At 49.4% G+C, this 19,159-nt stretch overlaps 2 protein-coding genes across 7 annotated transcripts in view; both read left to right on the forward strand.

Moving 5' to 3' along the window:
* LOC101161759 (myosin phosphatase Rho-interacting protein) overlaps positions 1–7,204 on the forward strand; it is a 51,999-nt gene extending 44,795 nt beyond the window's left edge. The window contains exons 18-25 of one of the 5 annotated variants that reach the window (XM_011488496.3): positions 82–199; positions 1,965–2,124; positions 2,206–2,319; positions 2,429–2,515; positions 2,810–2,972; positions 3,980–4,065; positions 6,099–6,171; positions 6,433–7,204. In XM_011488496.3, coding sequence (XP_011486798.1) covers positions 82–199; positions 1,965–2,124; positions 2,206–2,319; positions 2,429–2,515; positions 2,810–2,972; positions 3,980–4,065; positions 6,099–6,131 — 761 coding nt within the window. In that variant the 3' untranslated portion in view covers positions 6,132–6,171; positions 6,433–7,204. Of the gene's footprint in view, positions 1–81; positions 200–1,964; positions 2,125–2,205; positions 2,320–2,428; positions 2,516–2,809; positions 2,973–3,979; positions 4,739–6,098 lie in introns of those variants that run through there. The other 4 variants (XM_011488495.3, XM_023949552.1, XM_023949550.1 and 1 more) reach the window with 4 other exon arrangements.
* A 2,872-nt stretch (positions 7,205–10,076) lies between these two features.
* On the forward strand, positions 10,077–18,718 carry LOC101162006 (transcription factor 20). 2 transcript variants are annotated; one of them, XM_011488499.3, is made up of 7 exons: positions 10,077–11,254; positions 11,335–11,443; positions 11,576–13,962; positions 15,207–15,300; positions 15,475–15,524; positions 15,596–15,644; positions 16,178–18,718. In XM_011488499.3, the coding sequence occupies exons 2-6, from the start codon at positions 11,335–11,337 to the stop codon at positions 15,632–15,634; spliced, it is 2,679 nt and encodes an 892-aa protein (XP_011486801.1). In that variant the 5' UTR covers positions 10,077–11,254; the 3' UTR covers positions 15,635–15,644; positions 16,178–18,718. The 2 variants fall into 2 exon arrangements, with proteins under 2 accessions (XP_011486801.1, XP_020567698.1); XM_020712039.2 differs by having other exon boundaries at positions 10,077–10,349.
* The last annotated feature ends 441 nt before the right edge of the window (positions 18,719–19,159 follow it).

Below are 19,159 nucleotides of genomic sequence, written 5' to 3' on the forward strand. Positions count from 1 at the left end.
GTACGACGCGCCGCCACAAATGTCCTCTGTAGAGGAGACCGTCTCATCTGCTGATGAAACCGTTTGTCTCTGCTGGTTCAGCCATAGAAGCCATGAAGAACGCTCACCGGTCGGAGCTGGAGAAGGAGCTGGAGAAGGCGCGCAAGGCCAGCAGCAACACGGAGAACGCAGACATCGAGGGGATCCGCAGGCAGCACGAGTGAGTCGCCGTCTGTCGCTCAAGCGGTGTGGCATAAAAGAGTTATTAGCAGAAACAGCTGTTCTTTTATACTTTTCAATGTGGTTCCTCAGTCTGTGTTCACGCTGAACGCCATTCACGGGGGCGCCAAATTCACCTGTGTTCATTCCACATGCGTGTGGGAGGAGCTTCTGTTTGTAGCCTGATGACTACATGGGAGCATTGACTGTATGAAAGACACGATGGCGTTTAGAGTTTTTTTATTTGAAAGAGTTCTATAAAAGCGTCAGTGATTCCATCCCCACGTCTGGTTCACGTCATCATTCAGAGTCTCTGCCGCCACGGCGAGCTTCACCGTCTGCTGCAGGAGCGGCGTCTGAGTCACGGCGCTTTCTCCGGCCGCTGCGACCCAGTTTGACGACCTGCTGTCAACCAAAACAATTGAACAACTTTTTGTTGTTCAATTGTTCTTTTTAAAAAAAGAAAAATGTCAAAGTTCAAGAGGAGAACAATCAGATTCTATCTGTGTTGGTTTGGGACTCCACCCACTGATCACGTCATCTACACGCCACGGGCCAAAGCTGAGGCCGTGATTGGTTAACGCAAAGTTTTGAACACGTGACACGTTTGTGAGAGAGCGACGCGCCACACTCGACGCTAAAATCGGGCCGCAGGACCTCGGATCGCGTCTGATCATTGACTCAACGCCTCAGACGGCCCAAACAGGCGTTCGGCGTGAAGACAGCGTGAAAGGAAACCATCTTTGGATCCTTCTGTTAGTGCTGCTTCCTGTCATTTACCAAGTCAACAGCAATGTTGACCCCCTGTGACCTCAGGTGGAGTTCAGAGTAAAAATGTAATTGTTTAAAAACATGAAGGCAGAGCTGCGCGCACTTAGAGAACACGTCACATACATGAAACATGGCTCTCCTCATAAGTATAGCTGACCTAAATAATTCATCTTTTGTCTCTAAATGTTGAAGTTTTATTCTGGTATACGTTGTTCATCTAATCCCCTCCTCTTGTGTCCACATGCATTTTGTGGGTACTCTTTGGGTAGACATTATTGGGAGGGCTTGTTCTAAAGCGGACGTTTCCCTCCGATCTCCTCTTCCTCCTGAATCTTCATCTACACCTGTTTGCTGCTATGTGGTCGGCACACGTCTGCCCTTCTTTGGCCTTTAAGCAGTTTGCTTTTACAAGGAGAACATGGAGCACATATGTGGTTAGGATGAACACGTCTGAGGAACGACCATCCAGACATGTTTAAACCCTCGTTCGGACCTAAACTTCAGATAACCGGGCCTCCGCTGTGGCCACAGCACGCCTGCCGTCCGTGTCAGCCATTTCTTTGGCTTCTGGTCCTGGTGGGCTGCGAGACCATGTTCTGCGGTTCCGTCGGACCACAGGCTGCACCGGGTTCAGGCGGAGCTGTTCTTTTACAGAAACTGAAGTCTGACATGTTCATCAGAACCAAAGAGTATTTTTTTTTCACATAGACGTCCGCAGGAAGCAGAGATTGAAGAAGCTCCACTTCTTCCAGCGTGTTTGAACTCCAGCTGGAGCATGTCAGAGTGTCTGCAGCTCTTTGTTTAAGCTGAAAGTGAAATGACTGAGCAGCTATAAACCTGTCCTCTCTAGAGGATTATCTGACAGAGCGGTGGGAGTGATTCCTGCGCGAACATGTCAGCCTGGGTGATGGAAGGAAGAACAACTGCTCTGCACACAAACTTGACAGACCCCTCCTGACGTTTCTCCCTCATTGTGACATTGTGATGCCTTTCAGGGAGGAGCTGTGCTCTTTCCATCGGGAGATCGAGGTCTTGTCGGAGCAGTACTCTCAGAAGTGCCTGGAAAACGCCCACCTGGCCCAGGCGCTGGAGGCGGAGAGACAGGCCCTCAGGCAGTGTCAGAGAGAGAACCAGGAGCTCAACTCGCACAACCAGGTGCACACGCACACCTGCTCTGCTCTGCGGCATCGTGCCCATGACAAACCGTTTGTGAGCTTCTTCTGTTTGACCCTTCAGGAGCTGAACAACCGCCTGGCGGCAGAAATCACCAAAATGCGCTCCATGACGTCTGAGGACGGAGCAGGAGACCCCGGCGCCACCATCCAGGGCAAAGAGCTGTACGAGCTGGAGGTAGTTCAGCTGCTGAATGCAGCATCCTCGCCGTTCTTCATCTCCATGACAACAGTTTCTGTGGAACTGAAATGTTGGTTTGATGTGCGTCTTCATCATTCGTGTCCAGGTGATGCTGAGGGTGAAGGAGTCTGAGGTCCAGTATCTGAAGCAGGAGATCAACTCCCTGAAAGAAGAACTGCAGGCTGCCCAAAGAGTAAGTTCTCATGCACGCTCTGCAGTGTCCCCCTTTATTCGCGGGGGTCAGGGGCCAGAGGCACCCACCCCCAGCGGGCCGAGAACGTCCGTCACGATCCTCGAAACCATTCGGAAACGTTCATTAAAGAACACTGCAATGCTGCTTAAATTTTCTTAAGTTATCCGAGCTTCAGTGATGAAGCAGGGGAGTCACATGACCCGCGAGGATTGAAACGTGAATTAGCATCCTGTCCGTGTTTGAAGATGGGAAAAAGGACGTTTTCCTTCATCTGAACATCCAAACTGTCTTTAGGACAAGAAGTATGCAGCAGACAAATACAAGGACATCTACACCGAGCTGAGCATCGTCAAGGCCAAGGCGGAGTGCGACGTGGGCCGGCTCAGAGACCAGCTGCAGCTGGCCCACGAGGCGCTGGGCGACCCGTCCGCGGACGACGCCGACAGAGGCGGCTACGGTACGTTCACGCTGGGACATGTCCTGACCACGCCCACCGCTGTGGGGTCAGGCCGCGGCCCGGTTTCATGTCAGGCAGCCGTCCAGGTTTAATATCGTTAAGCTTCTGGTTCATTCAAATGCTACTACAAGAAATTTGGTTTAACAGATCTGCAAACATGAGTAGAATTTGATTAACAGGTGACAAAGATTCAGTGGAACAAATGTAAGAAATTCAATAAAAGCAGTTTTTTTTTCTAAACACAGTTATAACTCTCAGATCATTTTTTTCACTATTTGGTTTTCACATAAATCCACATTCATCCTGTTCTTTTTAACACAGAGGAACTTTTTCTGTGCTTGTGTTTCTTAACAGTTTCCTCCATAAGTCTCTGTAGGAAAATTAATAAATATCCTTTTTACAGGTTTTCTTAAATCAGAACAACGTTACGTGATTGAATCTTCATTCTCTGTGAAATGCTCAGACATTGTGATGAAGGTGAAGACGACAAAGGGATGCTAACAACCGGACGCCAACATTTATTGATGGATAAAAAAAAGCTAAATAAAATGAGACAACCGGAGTACAACTGGTATTTTCTAACTATAATAATAAACGTGAATTCACCGCGACTTTAACTCTGTTATCTGCATGTGTGAAACATTCAAAAGTCAGGCAGAGCAGCTTCTGGTGGCTGAGAACAAATAAATCCATATCTGGAGGAGAAAACTGAAACCAGCAGCTCTATGTTCCTTTAAGTCAAAGGCTCTTCTTCGGTTTCTTCACTGACTCTTTTCTCCACCAAGAAAACTTCCAATTATGTTTAATTGTTTGGCTTTCATGAGAAAGTGCTGAAAGTCACATGACGCGTCAAATCAGACGCATGTGGTCGTTTTCCAAAATAAAACTTCCTTCAGTATCAGAAAATAAACACAACGGAATTAATCAAATTCAGTGTTTGCTTCTGTCTGCGGCCCGGTACCGGGTTAGGACCACGACCCTAAACCTTTACCCCCTTCTCCCTACAGATATCATGAAGTCCAAGAGTAACCCTGACATCCTGAAGATGGCAGCTGCTGCAGCCAAGCGCTCCGAGCGCACCATGAGATCCAAGGTAAAAGAGGCCGAAGAGCAGCTCCATCAGTCGTGTTCTTCTGAACCACCAGCTGTCTTACGCTCCTCAGATTGCAGTACAATCGTCTGATCCTCACCAGGTTGTTGAAGTCGAGCTTCTTCCAGTTCTTTTCTGGAGCAAAGGCAGGTTTTCCACTATGCTGCTTGACCTTTACCCACCTTCATAAGGAGACGTAGCATTTGAACAGAAAGGACTCCGCTAATGTTCCTTTAGCGGTGAATGCAGGGAGAATGCAGCTCACGAAGGTAAAAGAGGATCTGTGGCTGAGACGGAAACCCCTTAAAAACACTAGAGCCTTCCTGGGACACCCACTGAGTTCAGTCAGTGGGTCTAAAGAAAGCATCCTCAGGGACAAGTCTGTGGAAAGAGATGCAGGACCATCTTTAGCCAAGATTTGATCAAAACTTGAGAAACGTGCTGCAGTGACCTGGTTACCTAAGTCTGCGTTTGATTGAGTCTTTTATTGCTTAAGGTATTTATTATTCTTTCAAGACATGCAGGACACGGATGACAAAGACCTGTCTGTCTTTGTGTGGTTTAGCCACAAAACGCTCATTTTCTGAACAATACTCCAGCAATAAACACAGGCCGAACGCTCTTCCATCAGCTCTCTGGTGTTTTTACTGCCAAAAGATCCAAACGTTTCCAAAAATGTCTTACTTTGTGGAGAAGTCTGGACCTGAATCACGAATGATGCAATGCCGTGCAAACAACCACATGTCTGCAGATTCTCAGTCATCCAGGTGAATCCTAAAACATTCAACTGGACAACACGTCTGGCCTCTCATCCCAGCTGGTTCTGAGTCCGACTGAGTCTCAGTCGCTGACCCCCCGCGTGTCGCTAACCCCGCAAGTCCTTGACCCCCGTGTCGCTGACCCAGTGAGTCCTTGACCTCCGTGTCGCTGACCCCCCCGTGTTACTGACCCTGTGTCGCTGACCCAGTGAGTCCTTGACCTCCGAGTCGCTGACCCCGCGAGTCTTCAACCGCAGTGTCGCTGACCCCCCGAGTTACTGACCCCGTGTCGCTGACCCAGTGAGTCCTTGACCTCCGAGTCGCTGACCCAGTGAGTCCTTGACCTCCGAGTCGCTGACCCCCCGAGTTACTGACCCCCGTGTTGCTGACCCCGCTAGTCCTTGACCTCCGAGTCGCTGACCCCCCCGTGTTACTGACCCCGTGTCGCTGACCCAGTGAGTCCTTGACCTCCGAGTCGCTGACCCCCCCGTGTTACTGACCCCGTGTCGCTGACCCAGTGAGTCCTTGACCTCCGAGTCGCTGACCCCGCGAGTCTTCAACCGCAGTGTCGCTGACCCCCCGAGTTACTGACCCCCGTGTCGCTAACCCCGCAAGTTCTTGACCTCCAATCGCTGGAACCCCCCCGCCCCGAGTTACTGTCCCCTGTGTTCCTGACCCCGCTAGTCCTTGACCTTCGAGTCGCTGACCCCCTAGTCGCCCCCCCGTGTCTCTGACGTGTTGTCGTGCTGAGTTCGTTTGTGTAGTGATGATGAACGGTTGTGTCTGACGCCACCTCTTTACAAAAATGGCTGCCTTGACCTCTGCCCCCCCTCTTTTGGCCTCCGGTCCAGGTTTACTGCAGGACTAGTAAGTTAGCCTTAGTGAACCCAGTCATCCTTGACGATCATTGAGGATTAACTGGACTGCTCTAGAGCTCGGAACAGAGTATTCTAGACTCTGAGGCCATCGGAGTTGCTGTGACCAGAGTCAGAAGTGGTATCTTTCAGTACCAGTTTATTTCAGTCATTCAGGTTTTGTTCTTTTGGGTTTTACTCGCCTCATTTCATTACCTGGTTATGACCAGACGATTCTGTTGAATGTCGTGTGTAAAACTCCCCCTTCAGTCCTGTCTCTCTGCTGCCCCCTGCTGGTCACATGAGTGCATTGCATGCCAATGCAATTTGTCAGTTGGTGTTTTGACTCCATGAGAGGAGTGGTCTTGGGGTTTTCTGTGGTCTAACACACACTGGCCGGTGTGCTTTCCCCTTCTGTCCTCAGTCTGTGAGTCGTGACATGCCCTGGGACAGTTAGGGCAGCTGAGGACGGGTAGGCCTCCTCCCCTCTCCTTTAGGTAAACCAGACTCACCCACTGGTGGATTTCCTCCTTTAAAGTCACATCTGTACATAATGTTGTTCCTGGCTCTTGTCCACACCCTCCAAAGCAGTGAAATGCAGGATAAAGTGTGTGGGTGGTTGAACTCTTCCTTATCAGCATGTCTCTGCTTCAGGACGGCTTGGGGGGGTGGATGTGGAGTCAGCTGATCAGGAGGGTGCCTCCTTTTGGGTTATGAGGTGCTTACTGACTAACTGATGGTTTCCCCCCCCCCCTCAGAGTCTGAAGGAAGGGCTGACGGCGGAGCAGAGGCTTCACCTGTTCGACAACAAAGACACTAAGGAGTTCTGATCCGGTGCACGGCGTTTGCTGCATGCTTACATTCCCACTGTGTTTCAGTTCTGTATTTAGTAAAGCCACACACTGGTCACCAAACGCAGCTCATGTTATGGAGGAACATGGCAAGTGTCAGTTTCATGCTAGAGTTTGCATTCCATTCACTTCAATTAACTGTGACTTTCTTTGATCTTACTGTAAATAGTTTTTAACGTGGGCGTCGGCCTCGCATACACTAAAACTGACTGTGTAAGCTACTGTTTTAACCATCCTAACTGTTGTTGGCCAAAGACACCAGCCGGATGTTCTGTGGCGCAGACGAAGTAACCGTTGAGTATCTGACCCATAGGAAGTAGTCTGTAGCGCTAATGCTAATCCCAAACACAAAGTGCTCATTATCAAAGCAAAAACCTCTGCTTTTGTGGCTTCACACGACTCGGACGAGAAGAAGCGTTGGGAAGGCGACCGCCACATGCTTTTGAGCAAAGCTCGCCGACATCACGTCAATGAAAGGTTGTCGGCTTTTACTTCTCTGCCGTCGTGGCTCCAGCTGGAACGGACTTGTTTTTGTCGTTTGGTTCAGTGCAGTCCCTTTGTATTTATTTAAAGGTTGGGGTTTTCTTTAACCTTCCCAGTCCTCTGTACTCTTGTTTTTGTAAATATGAAGCAGATATACACCAACTGGTTTATTAGCAATAAATATTTTTGCACCCTTGTTCAGACTGGATCATGTTGCTTTATTTTACTTGAATGTTTCAGTGGATTCATTTCTAAAAAACCTTTTTCTTAAGAATTGAATTCATCAGGGCTCCACAGTGGATTGGGATCTATGTTGGGGAACTGTCTTGACCCACAGCCAGAAGGGTCCGGTTCAAGTCCTGGCTGGGGACCTGAAATCCACCAAAAACATGCTTCATAGGTTCATTGGTCACTCTAAATTCACCCTAGGTGTGAGTGTGCATAGGTGTGTGATTGTGGCCCTGCGACAGACTGGCAACCTGTCCAGGATGTCCCCGCCCACGAATGACTGGGATAGGCTCCAGCAGCTCTGTGACCCTGAAAGGGACAAAACGGTTTAGAAGACGAATGAATTTACCAGATTTCTCTGAGCTGACATGATGAGAAAATTTCTCCTCTTGTGAGATGAATAAAGTTCAGCTCAAGCATAAAAGGTATGAATAACCAAACTGTCTTTTTTTTATACTGCAGTCATTAAATCTACAAGTCAGTGGCAGAACCGTTTTCATGCTCATGCCTCAACTTTATTTATATAGCACTTTTCCTATAAGATAGCACAAAGTACTTCACTTTAAAACAAAAATGAAAAAGTGATATAAAAACAAGCACGAAAACCAAAATTCTGCCCCCTACGCTGACCTACACACAACCCCCCACCCCATTCACACCTACCACCCCCTAACTGATGGGGATAGACGATGGGAAATAGGCTAAGCACGAAAACGGGCGGGGACCGGACTCGCCATGGGCGGGACCCAGCATCACCACAGGCGGGGACCAGACTTCCCACAGGAGGGGACCTGCCTCACTACATGCGGGGACCAGACTGACCACAGCTAAGCGGTGATCCAGGTCCCGATTTAGAGTTACAGCGACTGAACTGCATAAAAATGAAAATAACCATAATTACTAAAAGAAAGAAATATTTAACCATAAAATGTGAAATAAGAAATATTATAATTACTAATAGTTCTGTGTAAATTCATAAAACAAGATGAAATGGATGCATACAAATTCAAAAAATAAGTAACTCATCTAACCTGGCTAAAAACCAGGCGGGTTAGGTGCTTCTTGAGTCTTTTTTCTTAAAAACATTAATGCTCTCTGTGGTCCTCTGGCAGACTGTTCCAACAAACCAAGCCATGGTGCTGAAAAGCTGCCTCTCTGTAGATTTTGTTTTTTAAAGCTGGAACGGTTGATAGACCAGAGCCAGAGGATCTCAGGGTCTGTGAGGGTTTGACTTAAAGATCTGATAAATAAGAAGACGCAAGACCGTTGAGACATTTAAAAACCTGTAAAAGTATCTTAAAATCAATCCTGAAGCATATGGGGAGCTAATGCAGGGGTTTTAAAATTGGGGTGATGTGAGCCCGCCTCCTGGTCTTGGTGAGACATAGTGAAGCAGAGTTCTGGAGAAACTGAAGGTTCTTAATGTTGGTTTTTGAAAGACCAGCAAGCAGGGCGTTACAATAATCAATTCTACTGATGATGAGAGTATGTATTAGCATCTCCATGTTAGTAAGAGAGAGAAGGGGGCGGACCCTAGCCTGACTTCTAACAGTTTTAATCACATTTTAAATGAGAGGTAAAGTTAGCTTAGAGCCGAAAATAACGTCCAGGTATCTGTTTCTGAATGGCTTAATGAAAATCTCTCTCTTCTCTCTCTTTGCTTCAGGACTGGTGACTAAAATTTCAGTATTTCACATCTAAAATACAGTTAAAAAGTGCTTCTATTGGCCTTGTGTCATCAGGAGACATAGCTATGTACAGCTGGGTATCATCAGCATAGCTATGAAAGCTGATGCTGTGGCTCCTGATGAAATTCCCCAGAGGAAGCATGTAAATGTTAAAAAGCAAGGGGCCAAGGATGGAACCTTGAGGCACACCACAATTAATTTCATGGACCCCAGAAAAGTGTGTGACCATGCTTACCACATGAGATACGATTTGAACCACTTGAGAACAGTCCCTGAAAGGCCAACACTTTTAAGTCTGTTCACGAGGATCAGGTGATCAACAGTATCAAAAGCTGCACTTAGATCTAGTAGAACTAGTACTATAGAGATCTGACCTGAATCCAAGGCACACCTGACATCATTAATCACAAGGCTGTCCTGGAACTGTGGTTCGTTCTAAAGCCAGACTGGTTTATCTTAAAGACGAAACTCATTCAGCTGAATAAAAACAAGTTTTTCTAAAACGTTGCTTAAAAGTGGAAAGTTGGGCACATGTCTGTAGTTATTAAAAACTGAAGGGTCTAAATTAGTTTTCTTTAGTAACGCGTTCACCACTGCAGTTTTAAAGGCAGCAGGAATAATGGAGAGGAGTTCATTATATTTAAAGTCTCACTCTCAAAAGACCCGTAAAATGATTTAAAAAGTGATTTGAGAATTGAATCTAAAAAAAAAAACAGGTCGTTGGATTAACCTGGGAGAAAACTTGACCAAATGTTGCAGCTTCAACCAGGCCAAAACTGTCCAGTGCTTCATCAGGTAAGATCAAACCATCGTTCCCAATAAAAAGGCTTTTCTCTTCATTTATGATGTTAGATCTGAATGGATTTTGCTCCTGAAGTGGTCAGTAAAGTCCTCACACAATGAGGCGGAGGCTGGCATTGTGTGTTTTTGTTCACATTTGAGTGAAAACTTTTCACTTCTTTCTTGCAAACAAAAATGTACATGAACAAAAGGATTCTGAGTCTGCAGCTTTCTTTTCTTGTCAAGTAACGTTTAATAGACCTGTTTAACAGATGAAGTTACTTCAAAAGAAAATTCAAATGAGCTTTAACTAAAATGTACTGTTTCCATGCTTTAAGGACCCATATTTGACCTCGATTTATTTTCTTCCCCCATGCTGTTGAGTTTCCGCTTTCATGTGTTTTTCAGTCGAACAGTCATTCAGAATGGATTTTACTTTGAAAGGAAAACCCGGAAGTAAACGGTGTTCAAAGCAGCAGCTTGACGTCAGAGCAGTTGTGTTCCAGGAAAGTGAGCAGAACTCCACCGGTGTGAAATGTGTCCTACGTTTTACGGGAAGCCGTCCCCGTGACGGTGCGGACCGGGACGCACGCCGGCCAGAATGAACCGGAAGTTCTGAAGCCTTCCTTTGTGTCTCCCGTCCCGGTGAGTGGCGCTCAGCGGGGCAGAGCGTCCCCCAGTACCGTCTTTGTTTCATTCCAGCCGGGCCTTGCCGATGCGTTCCGTTCCGAGTAAAAACGTGATGCGGAACTCCGTCTAGTGTAACGCGCGTTACTCTCGCCGCTTCAGAACCGGACAAAGTTCGTCTTTGGCTCCCGGAATCGTTATGACACCGTACTAGATCCGGAATGGACGAGGCAGAAGAACGTTGTGCTTTTCGGTGTTTTTGTTCGCCGTTGTTGCTTAATAACGTGATTGTTGTGCTTCTGCCAAATCATGCCTCATTTAACTGTAAAAGTTAGCTTTATGTCGGGATAAAGTCACTTTCTGAACTGAAACGTTTAGCCGAATCAATGCGCGGTGATTTGTCCGCATAGAAAGACATTAGAGTCCGTCATTTAGAGCCTTAAATGCGACTTTTAACGCGTTTTCTTAAAGTTCTGAACAAACGAAGCGGGGTTCGGTGTTAGCTTGAACCCACTGGACTAGCATGCTAATAGCAGGTTCGTTAAAGCTAACTTTGTCAGCGTGGATCAAAAAGTTATGTGCTTTAATTTTATCTATTTTCATAAATCTTCCCTTTAAGACCTTCTTAAAGTCGACTTACATTGGGGACAAAATCCTTTTTTATCGGTTTATCGATGGTCAAGTCCGCGTCAGCTGCCTAAGTCAGCGCTATGAATGCTGGGATTGAAGTTTAATCAAACCGCCGCTTTGATTTAATTGAGCACAAAAATATGAAAACACGAGAGAGAGAAGATGAACTCCGCTAAGAAAGTTTTCGACGCGACCGTAAGTGTGACGGGACCGTGATCCTGAGTGGGTTGGTCGGTGGGTTTGCCTGTCGAAGGTCATGTCTGTTAACGGGAACCACGTTAGATGACGTCCAGGTACGTGTGGGCGGAGCTCCATCCGGAGCCGAGGACGCTCCACCTCATTTATCTTTTCATTCCTCCTTTTTCTCGTCAAGATGACGGCGCTCCCCCCACCCCCCAGAGCTGAGCCTTCAGAGACCTCCTCCAGGATGTGGGAGCCCAGAGGAGCGGGCCGTCCTGACCTGGACCCCGGTGAACGCTCAGGTGACTGCGTGGGCAGCAGAACCGCGTTGGTGGACGGTGGCACGGCTGGAAAAGACCACGGCTTTGCTGCAGTTCTTTGCTTCTAGGGCGCCGTTCATTTCTATAAATGAGTCTCATTCTTTTTTTTCCCAGTGATGGATCAGCCATCTGGGTGCCTAGCTGAGGTACAGCTTCAGGATGTGTCCCCCTCTGACACCCCCCCTGGGATCAACCTGACCGGGAAGGGGGAGGAGAACCCCCTTGGCTCCACCGCTCTGGATGCTCTGCAGCTGGTCAGGGGCTCCAGTTGGTACCCAAACACCAGCGGTCCCGGATCGCCGTTCTCAGACAGCAGCTCTTCAGAACCTGCCATTCAATCAAGAGATCAGAGCCAACCAGACGAAGCCTTCTCCCAGACCACAGTCACCCTCTCCTACATGAGCAGGTCTCATGTGTTCTCCAGGAGCGACTCCACGTCTCAGCATTCACCTTTGTACAGCATCCCGCCTGTCGGCAAGCTCTCCCGTGACCCTCGCTGTGGCTCTGAAAGTCACCTCAGGATCACCGATTGTTCTCAGGAGCAGGTTGAAGAGCCTGGTGACCTTCCAGCACAGAAAGAAGGCGTGTTGCCTCAGGTTCCAGCGGAACACGTGTGCAGGGCAGGGGGACGCGTGACGCAGCGCTGTCTTCAGCTCAATGGTGATGGATTTGCAAAGAAGTCTGTAGCAGATGTGGAGAAGCAGCACTGCCACCTTCTGAAGGACAGCAGGAGTCTGGAGAACGGAGAGCCTGGCGGCAGGTTGCTCTCTGAAGGACAGTCCTCTCCGGAGACTCTGACCTCCGTCATAGCAGAGAGGGAGGAGACCGGCGGCTGTGAGGCGCCCCTCTTTTCTGTGGTTGTGTCAGAGATCACCGATGCTCAGAACTCGTGCAGAGACTTTAGGAGTCCTTTGGAAGACCCCATTTCCCCGTCCTCTACCTCACTGGATGGAGTGGAGGACGTATTTGTCCTCCCTCAGGCCTCCCGTTCACCCAGTTCTGACAGTTCCCACCTAGAGAATGCTAAGGGGGGGGCGTGTGATGCCTGGAGCGCCGGCATCAGTGACGCCACCACGGGGCTGGACTCGAGTGACAATGATCAGCCAGCACACAGACCGGAACCTGATTTTAGAGTCAGGAACTCTGAAAACCACCAGGATCCTGTCGTCCCACACGCTTTTGAACAGGAACCCCCAGCGCCCGCCGGGGCGGGGGTGCAGCTGGAGACAAGGATCATGAGCAGAAGCTCACCTCCATCCAACATATCAGGATGCACTCTCAGCACTCAGGACAACAGCGCCCCCTGCTCCGCTTCACACCGTTCAGCCGTAAGTCGTCCCGAATTCAACCCCATCCCCGAAAGAGAGAGCACCTCCACCCTGAAACGGACGAACAAGGGCAGATCCACTAATGGTGACTCTACCTCTGACTCTGAACTCCAGACAAAAGCCCGGAAGCATCCTCAGGTGAAGAAAGCCATCGTCCCCCTACGGCCCCGTACCGTCCGGTCCAGGAGGAAACCGTCCTCGCTATCCGGCCTCGAGGCTGCTGCCCACAGGACCGTCGCAGGAGCCCCCCAACCGCCTTCCCAGGCTGGGGTCCCAGCGGAAATCACTGTGCCGAGTCTTTCCTCACCACCACTTCAGTCAGAGTCTCCAAAGAACCAAGACAAAACCAAAAGCAGGGAGCCCCCCGCCCCTGGCAAGGCAAAAGGGGCCCGCACTCCAAAACGGAGGCGAAGGAAAGCAAAACCAAGCAATCCCTCCTCCATGTTTGCCCCCAAGGAGCCTGAGATCAAGCTGAGGTACGTCAGCTTCAAAGAGGAGAAGAAGGAGTCAAAGGTGGACTTTTTCTCTCCCTTCATCCGAGTGGAGCGAAATCCGTCGCCGCCGCCGCTCTGCTCAGTCATCAACTACCCAGAGGAGGTGCAGGCGCAGCAGAAGCTGCAGCCCAACAGCCGCAGCTTCGTCTCTGCGGTCGTACCCAGCACTTCCTGTCTTTACATGGGTCGGCCGTCCAACCACAGCCAGCACCGGCGAGCCTTCATCTGCTGCCTGTGTGGACAGCCGGCCAACGCCATGGACCTGGGAGACCTGCACGGACCGTATTACCCGGAAGGGCTCAGACCAAGTACCAAAACAGCCGCCAGCACCTCAGCTGTCAAGGAGGAAGAGGAGGACTTCAGTGAATCAGACTCCTCCTCGTTCAGCAGGAGGAAGTCTGTGGCTCCACACACAGCCTGGTCTGTCAGGAACCAGCTAAGGCAGAACATGGAGAGCCGCCGGCGGGTTGGCGGTGCCACCAACAGCCCTGCAGCTAAGCAGGCCATATTAGTGGCTGGTTCTTCCGAATCGCAGGACTGGTTCAGCCCCCCCATCGTGCCCCAGGAGCCTTGTGAATACTGGCTCCACGAGGACTGCAGCGTCTGGTCCGCCGGCGTGTTCCTGGTCAAAGGCAGAGTCTACGGGCTGGAGGAGGCCGTCAAAGCTGCCCATGAGACGGTAAATCCTGTTTGGACACTGCAGATCACCTGCAGCAAAGGCGGAGAGGTGTTGGTTCCTACTGAGCCCAAGAACTGACAGGAAAAATAATAAATAGTCCGTTCACACAAAAAAATATTACGTTCCCTCGAAATAATAATTCACGTGATGAGTCGTTCATGAACACGGATGTTAGCGATACGTGGATTTACAGCAGAGACCTTCACTTTTCTGTCTGTGTGTCTCATTACGTTGCATGGAAGACACAGAAGATGTTTAGAGATCAAATGTATTTTTTTCAAAAAGCTCAAAAGTATCGGTAATCACGTCTCCATGTCTGCGTTTATTCACATCCCGGTACGGTCTCCGTCCTGCGGCTACGTCCGTCCGTGTCTCTGTGACCCACATTCATTCAAGAGGGGAAAAATAAAAACAAGAATGATCGATCTATTATTGTCTCGATGAAAATAAGAAAAATATCATAAGATTTAGGATGCCCAAGCGTCCTGCTTCCCCATACCGCAGCGATTCTCCGGACATAGCTCCACCGCAGAGCTCTTTTATTGGTCATTCTGGCATTTGGCCAGCTGTGGTATGGGATGTTGCAGCTTAGGGTCGAATTGGAATAATAATATTCAGGACTTGTCTTTTATTAACATATTCTTTAGCAGTCACTGAACATCCGAAGGCTACATGCTACGAATCCCATCATGCATCTCGACCAATCACCGTAACCCTGTAACTGTGGTGCATTCAAAGACGACAGGATAAATGTATATCAGAAAATTATTCCGTTCGCACGCATTAATTATTCTGTGGGAACGGAATATTATTTTGTGGGAACGCTTTATTTATTTATTTTACCCATGTCAGATCCCGGGCTCCGTAGATTCCCGCCTCAGGTGTTGGCGGATGTTCACTCGTTTGAACAAATGCTAAACCAGTTAACCTGGTGGTTTTAGCGACCCCATTTGACCCCATTTGACCTCTGGATGTCATGCCGAGGATAGTCGTAGCCTAGCTGCTTAGGGTAGTTCTGTCCCGATTTGAAGCAGGTAATGCTGGCCCAATCAGAACTTGACCGGTGGGAGTTCTGTGGTCCATGTACCACATTGTGAACAACGCCGATCTGATGCAAACGTGTCTTTACGGACGAGCAGAACCCGTGGAGCTGAGCGGTACTGGCAGCGGTTCAGGGAAAGTCCAGCTGACCACAGAAGCTGAGCAGGATGTCCGTGTTTGTCAGACATGTCCTCTTCTTTTAGGTGTGTTCAGGGTGTCAGCGTTCCGGTGCGACTCTGGGCTGCGTCTTCAAAGGCTGTCCCAACAAGTACCACTACAGGTGTGCTCTGGAGTCAGGTGAGGGCTCCCGCTCGTGGCTGTGGCTCCTCCCATTATTCCTGAATTTGGTGAAGATGGCGCATGAGTCTGAACCGCCGCAGACACGCTGCTCTGTCGCTGCTGGAGCTTCCTCCATGCAGGAGTCGGCGGTTCGAACCCCACACACTAACTGTTCCCTTCCTGTTCCGACAGGGTGTGCGCTCATCGAAGAAAACTTCTCCATGAAGTGTAAAAAGCACAAGGTAAGGAGGCGTGAGCGCGCGGCAGCAGCTCGGCCAACGCTCTAACCTCCAGTTTTCTCTTCTGTGGACAGAACAAGACGCTCAAAGCTCCTCAGTGGGGCAGGAGGTGACGCCAGTGGGGTAAGATGCTCCAGGACGGGGCATTGTCTTATTGTGAAAGAGCTAAAGCTCATGTCATTACTTTGTAATGGAACCCTGGGTTCAATGGCAGAGGTCAAAGGTCAATCAATATTCATTCACCAAATTTTCACTCAAAACCCCTTTTCTGTTGGGGCGGCCGTGGTGCAGCGGTCGACCTCTGATCAGAAGATGGTAGATTCGATCCCCCGCCCATGTGTCAAAGTGTCCTTGGGAAAGATACTGAACCCCCCCACCCTCTCAGGTGGAAGGTTTGCGCCAGTGTTCGGCATCAGTTTGTGACCTTAAAGCGCTTTGGGCCTTCCGGAAGTAGAAAAGCGCCGTACAAGTACTAGTACTAGTACACACTGTTTACTATTTTCCCTTCCATAGAGAGTTTTACATAAGTAGTACATGAAAGTGAACGTTCATGACTAAAATGGAAAACCTTCCAGACCAACAGGAAAACTGCCTGATATACAGAAATGACTTTATAAAGTTGGAAGGAATCTAAACTCTACTGTTTGTATTTGCAGGCTTGCTTAACGCAGCTTTGTGGGGCGTTCTCCTGTAACCATGGCAACAGCACGCCGTGTTTTCCTGACTGACAACCATCACCCACAGACCTTAAGAGGAGGCTGACGCCAAAGGCGTCTGCCAGCTCTCCGCTGCAGCACCGTTGGATTCCTCGTCTGCTTATTTATATGAAATCATTTTTTTAGTCAGAAATTACAATCAGATGTTTAATTTTGTAAAGATTTTCTAATTGATTCTATTCAGTTAATTTATTCTGGAGTTTATTTGCTTCTTGGGCTGTTGACAAAGAGTTTAAGGATGGTGTGAGAGTGAAGGTGTGTTTAGGAGTTCCTCTTTTGTTTCCAACCATAACCCCTTTGGGGTCGTCTGTTTTATCCCAAATATCAAATTCACGCGAGTTTCCTGCTGGAAGTGCTTTCGAATGTGTCAGACCACCTTAAGAGGCTGGTCAGACCGCCTTAAGAGGCTGGTCAGACCGCCTTAAGAGGCTGGTCAGACCACCTTAGGAGGCTGGTCAGACCGCCTTAACAGACTGGTCAGACCGCCTTAAGAGGCTGGTCAGACCGCCTTAGGAGGCTGGTCAGACCGCCTTAGGAGGCTGGTCAGACCGCCTTAACAGACTGGTCAGACCACCTTAAGAGGCTGGTCAGACCGCCTTAAGTGGCTGGTCAGACCGCCTTAACAGACTGGTCAGACCACCTTAAGAGGCTGGTCAGACCGCCTTAACAGACTGGTCAGACCGCCTTAACAGACTGGTCAGACCACCTTAAGAGGCTGGTCAGACCGCCTTAAGTGGCTGGTCAGACCGCCTTAGGAGGCTGGTCAGACCGCCTTAAGAGGCTGGTCAGACCGCCTTAGGAGGCTGGTCAGACCGCCTTAACAGACTGGTCAGACCACCTTAAGAGGCTGGTCAGACCGCCTTAACAGACTGGTCAGACCACCTTAAGAGGCTGGTCAGACCGCCTTAACAGACTGGTCAGACCACCTTAAGAGGCTGGTCAGACCGCCTTAAGTGGCTGGTCAGACCGCCTTAGGAGGCTGGTCAGACCGCCTTAAGAGGCTGGTCAGACCGCCTTAAGAGGCTGGTCAGACCGCCTTAGGAGGCTGGTCAGACCGCCTTAGGAGGCTGGTCAGACCACCTTAAGAGGCTGGTCAGACCGCCTTAAGTGGCTGGTCAGACCGCCTTAACAGACTGGTCAGACCACCTTAAGAGGCTGGTCAGACCGCCTTAACAGACTGGTCAGACCACCTTAAGAGGCTGGTCAGACCACCTTAAGAGGCTGGTCAGACCACCTTAAGAGGCTGGTCAGACCGCCTTAAGTGGCTGGTCAGACCGCCTTAGGAGGCTGGTCAGACCACCTTAAGAGGCTGGTCAGACCGCCTTAACAGACTGGTCAGACCACCTTAAGAGGCTGGTCAGACCGCCTTAAGTGGCTGGTCAGACCGCCTTAGGAGGCTGGTCAGACCGCCTTAACAGACTGGTCAGACCGCCTTAAGAGGCTGGTCAGACCGCCTTAGGAGGCTGGTCAGACCGCCTTAACAGACTGGTCAGACCGCCTTAAGAGGCTGGTCAGACCGCCTTAAGTGGCTGATCAGACCGCCTTAAGAGGCTGGTCAGACCGCCTTAAGAGGCTGGTCAGACCGCCTTAAGAGACTTCTTGCGGCTCCAGCTTCAGGCCGAGCAGGTGACCGTGTTGTGTTCAGATGTCGGTGAGTTACTGTGAGGCCTTCAGGTGTTGGTTGTTCTGGTTTTGTCTGCGTTGGGTTTGGACCTGGACTCTCACAGGAACAGCAGCTGGATGGATGAGCGTTCCTGATGGCGTCCTCGTGACTGACGACTGTTGCTCTTCCCCACGCCGCACGCACTTACAGGCTCGTCAGCTTCGGGGACCCTGCTCTGTGTTTGGGTTGTTCCGAGGGCGGTGTTGGGACTAGCAGCGAGGCCCAGGGTCAGCGTGACCCAGGGGTCAGCATGTCCCAGGGTCAGCGAGGCCCAGGGGTCGGGGAGCTGAGGCCTCGCCGTTTGTGGTGTTGGTGCCATCCCTGTGCGACATGTTGACCTACGATTGTGTTTGTTTTGCGTCTTCATCACATGTTGTGTGTTCATCTCAGGACGGGTGTTTTCATGCTGCAGCTTTTTCCTTCTTGTCGACATTCCAGCCTTTTCCCGCCGTCTGCGGACAGGAAGTGCCGCCTCCTCGTCTGTAGCGTCTTTCACCTCTTTGAGGTTTTGTAAATTAAACTGTTTTTGCTGTTTGGTTTCAGATCTGCTCTTTTTGCGTCTTTGTTTTTTTCCACATGAATCTCCAAAAAGCGACATAAAGTGGTGTTTTGGGTTGAATCTGCTTTTTCATCAGAACCGTTCTGGAGTCCTGCGGTTCTGTCCAATCCGTCCCTCTGGATATTGGACTGAAACATTCAGGACACACCCTGCGTGTGCGGCGGCGCGTGTTCACACTGACCGAACCGCTGTTCATGTCAACCCCCCCATGTTTACATGAATTCATTTATCATTAGGAATAAATGGACGTTTCATTTGACTTTTTCTTTTCAAAGTTTTTTTTCATTTTGTGAATAATTCTCCCACCAAAGCTCTTCGTTTAGCATCATGTTTGTGTTTTCACGCGTTATTTGAAGTTTTTTGAAACGGTCATGAATCTGTTTTACAGCTTTGGACGTCTCTTTTACCGCTCAGTTCAAATCTTTTCCTTTTATTAGAAACATTGAAGTTTTTTCAGTCCGATGTGAAAACAGGAAACTGTCTTTCATTAAAACTGAATCCTGGAAGGTTTAGAATCCATTAAAGGAAACAGAAAACTCGCTTTCCTGTTCAGCAGAATGATTGACAGCTACAGGAAGACCATTGTTTGGACAACGGCACTGAAGCCACGGACCAAACGTGTCACCTAACCAACGTGAAACGACGTGTGAGGCAGAGGGCGCCGGATGCTGACGACCTTGTTCAAAAACCCTCCAGCAGC

This window comes from Oryzias latipes, chromosome 19, assembly GCF_002234675.1.
Source record: "Oryzias latipes chromosome 19, ASM223467v1".
Lineage (NCBI taxonomy): Eukaryota > Metazoa > Chordata > Actinopteri > Beloniformes > Adrianichthyidae > Oryzias > Oryzias latipes.

Coding starts and splice junctions, on each gene's coding strand:
- LOC101162006 (XM_011488499.3), top strand. CDS start 11,335: ATGACGGCGCTCCCCCCACCCCCCAGAGCTGAGCCTTCAGAGACCTCC. Junction 13,963..15,206: donor TCAAAGCTGCCCATGAGACG/GTAAATCCTGTT, acceptor CTCTTCTTTTAG/GTGTGTTCAGGGTGTCAGCG. Junction 15,525..15,595: donor TGAAGTGTAAAAAGCACAAG/GTAAGGAGGCGT, acceptor TTCTGTGGACAG/AACAAGACGCTCAAAGCTCC.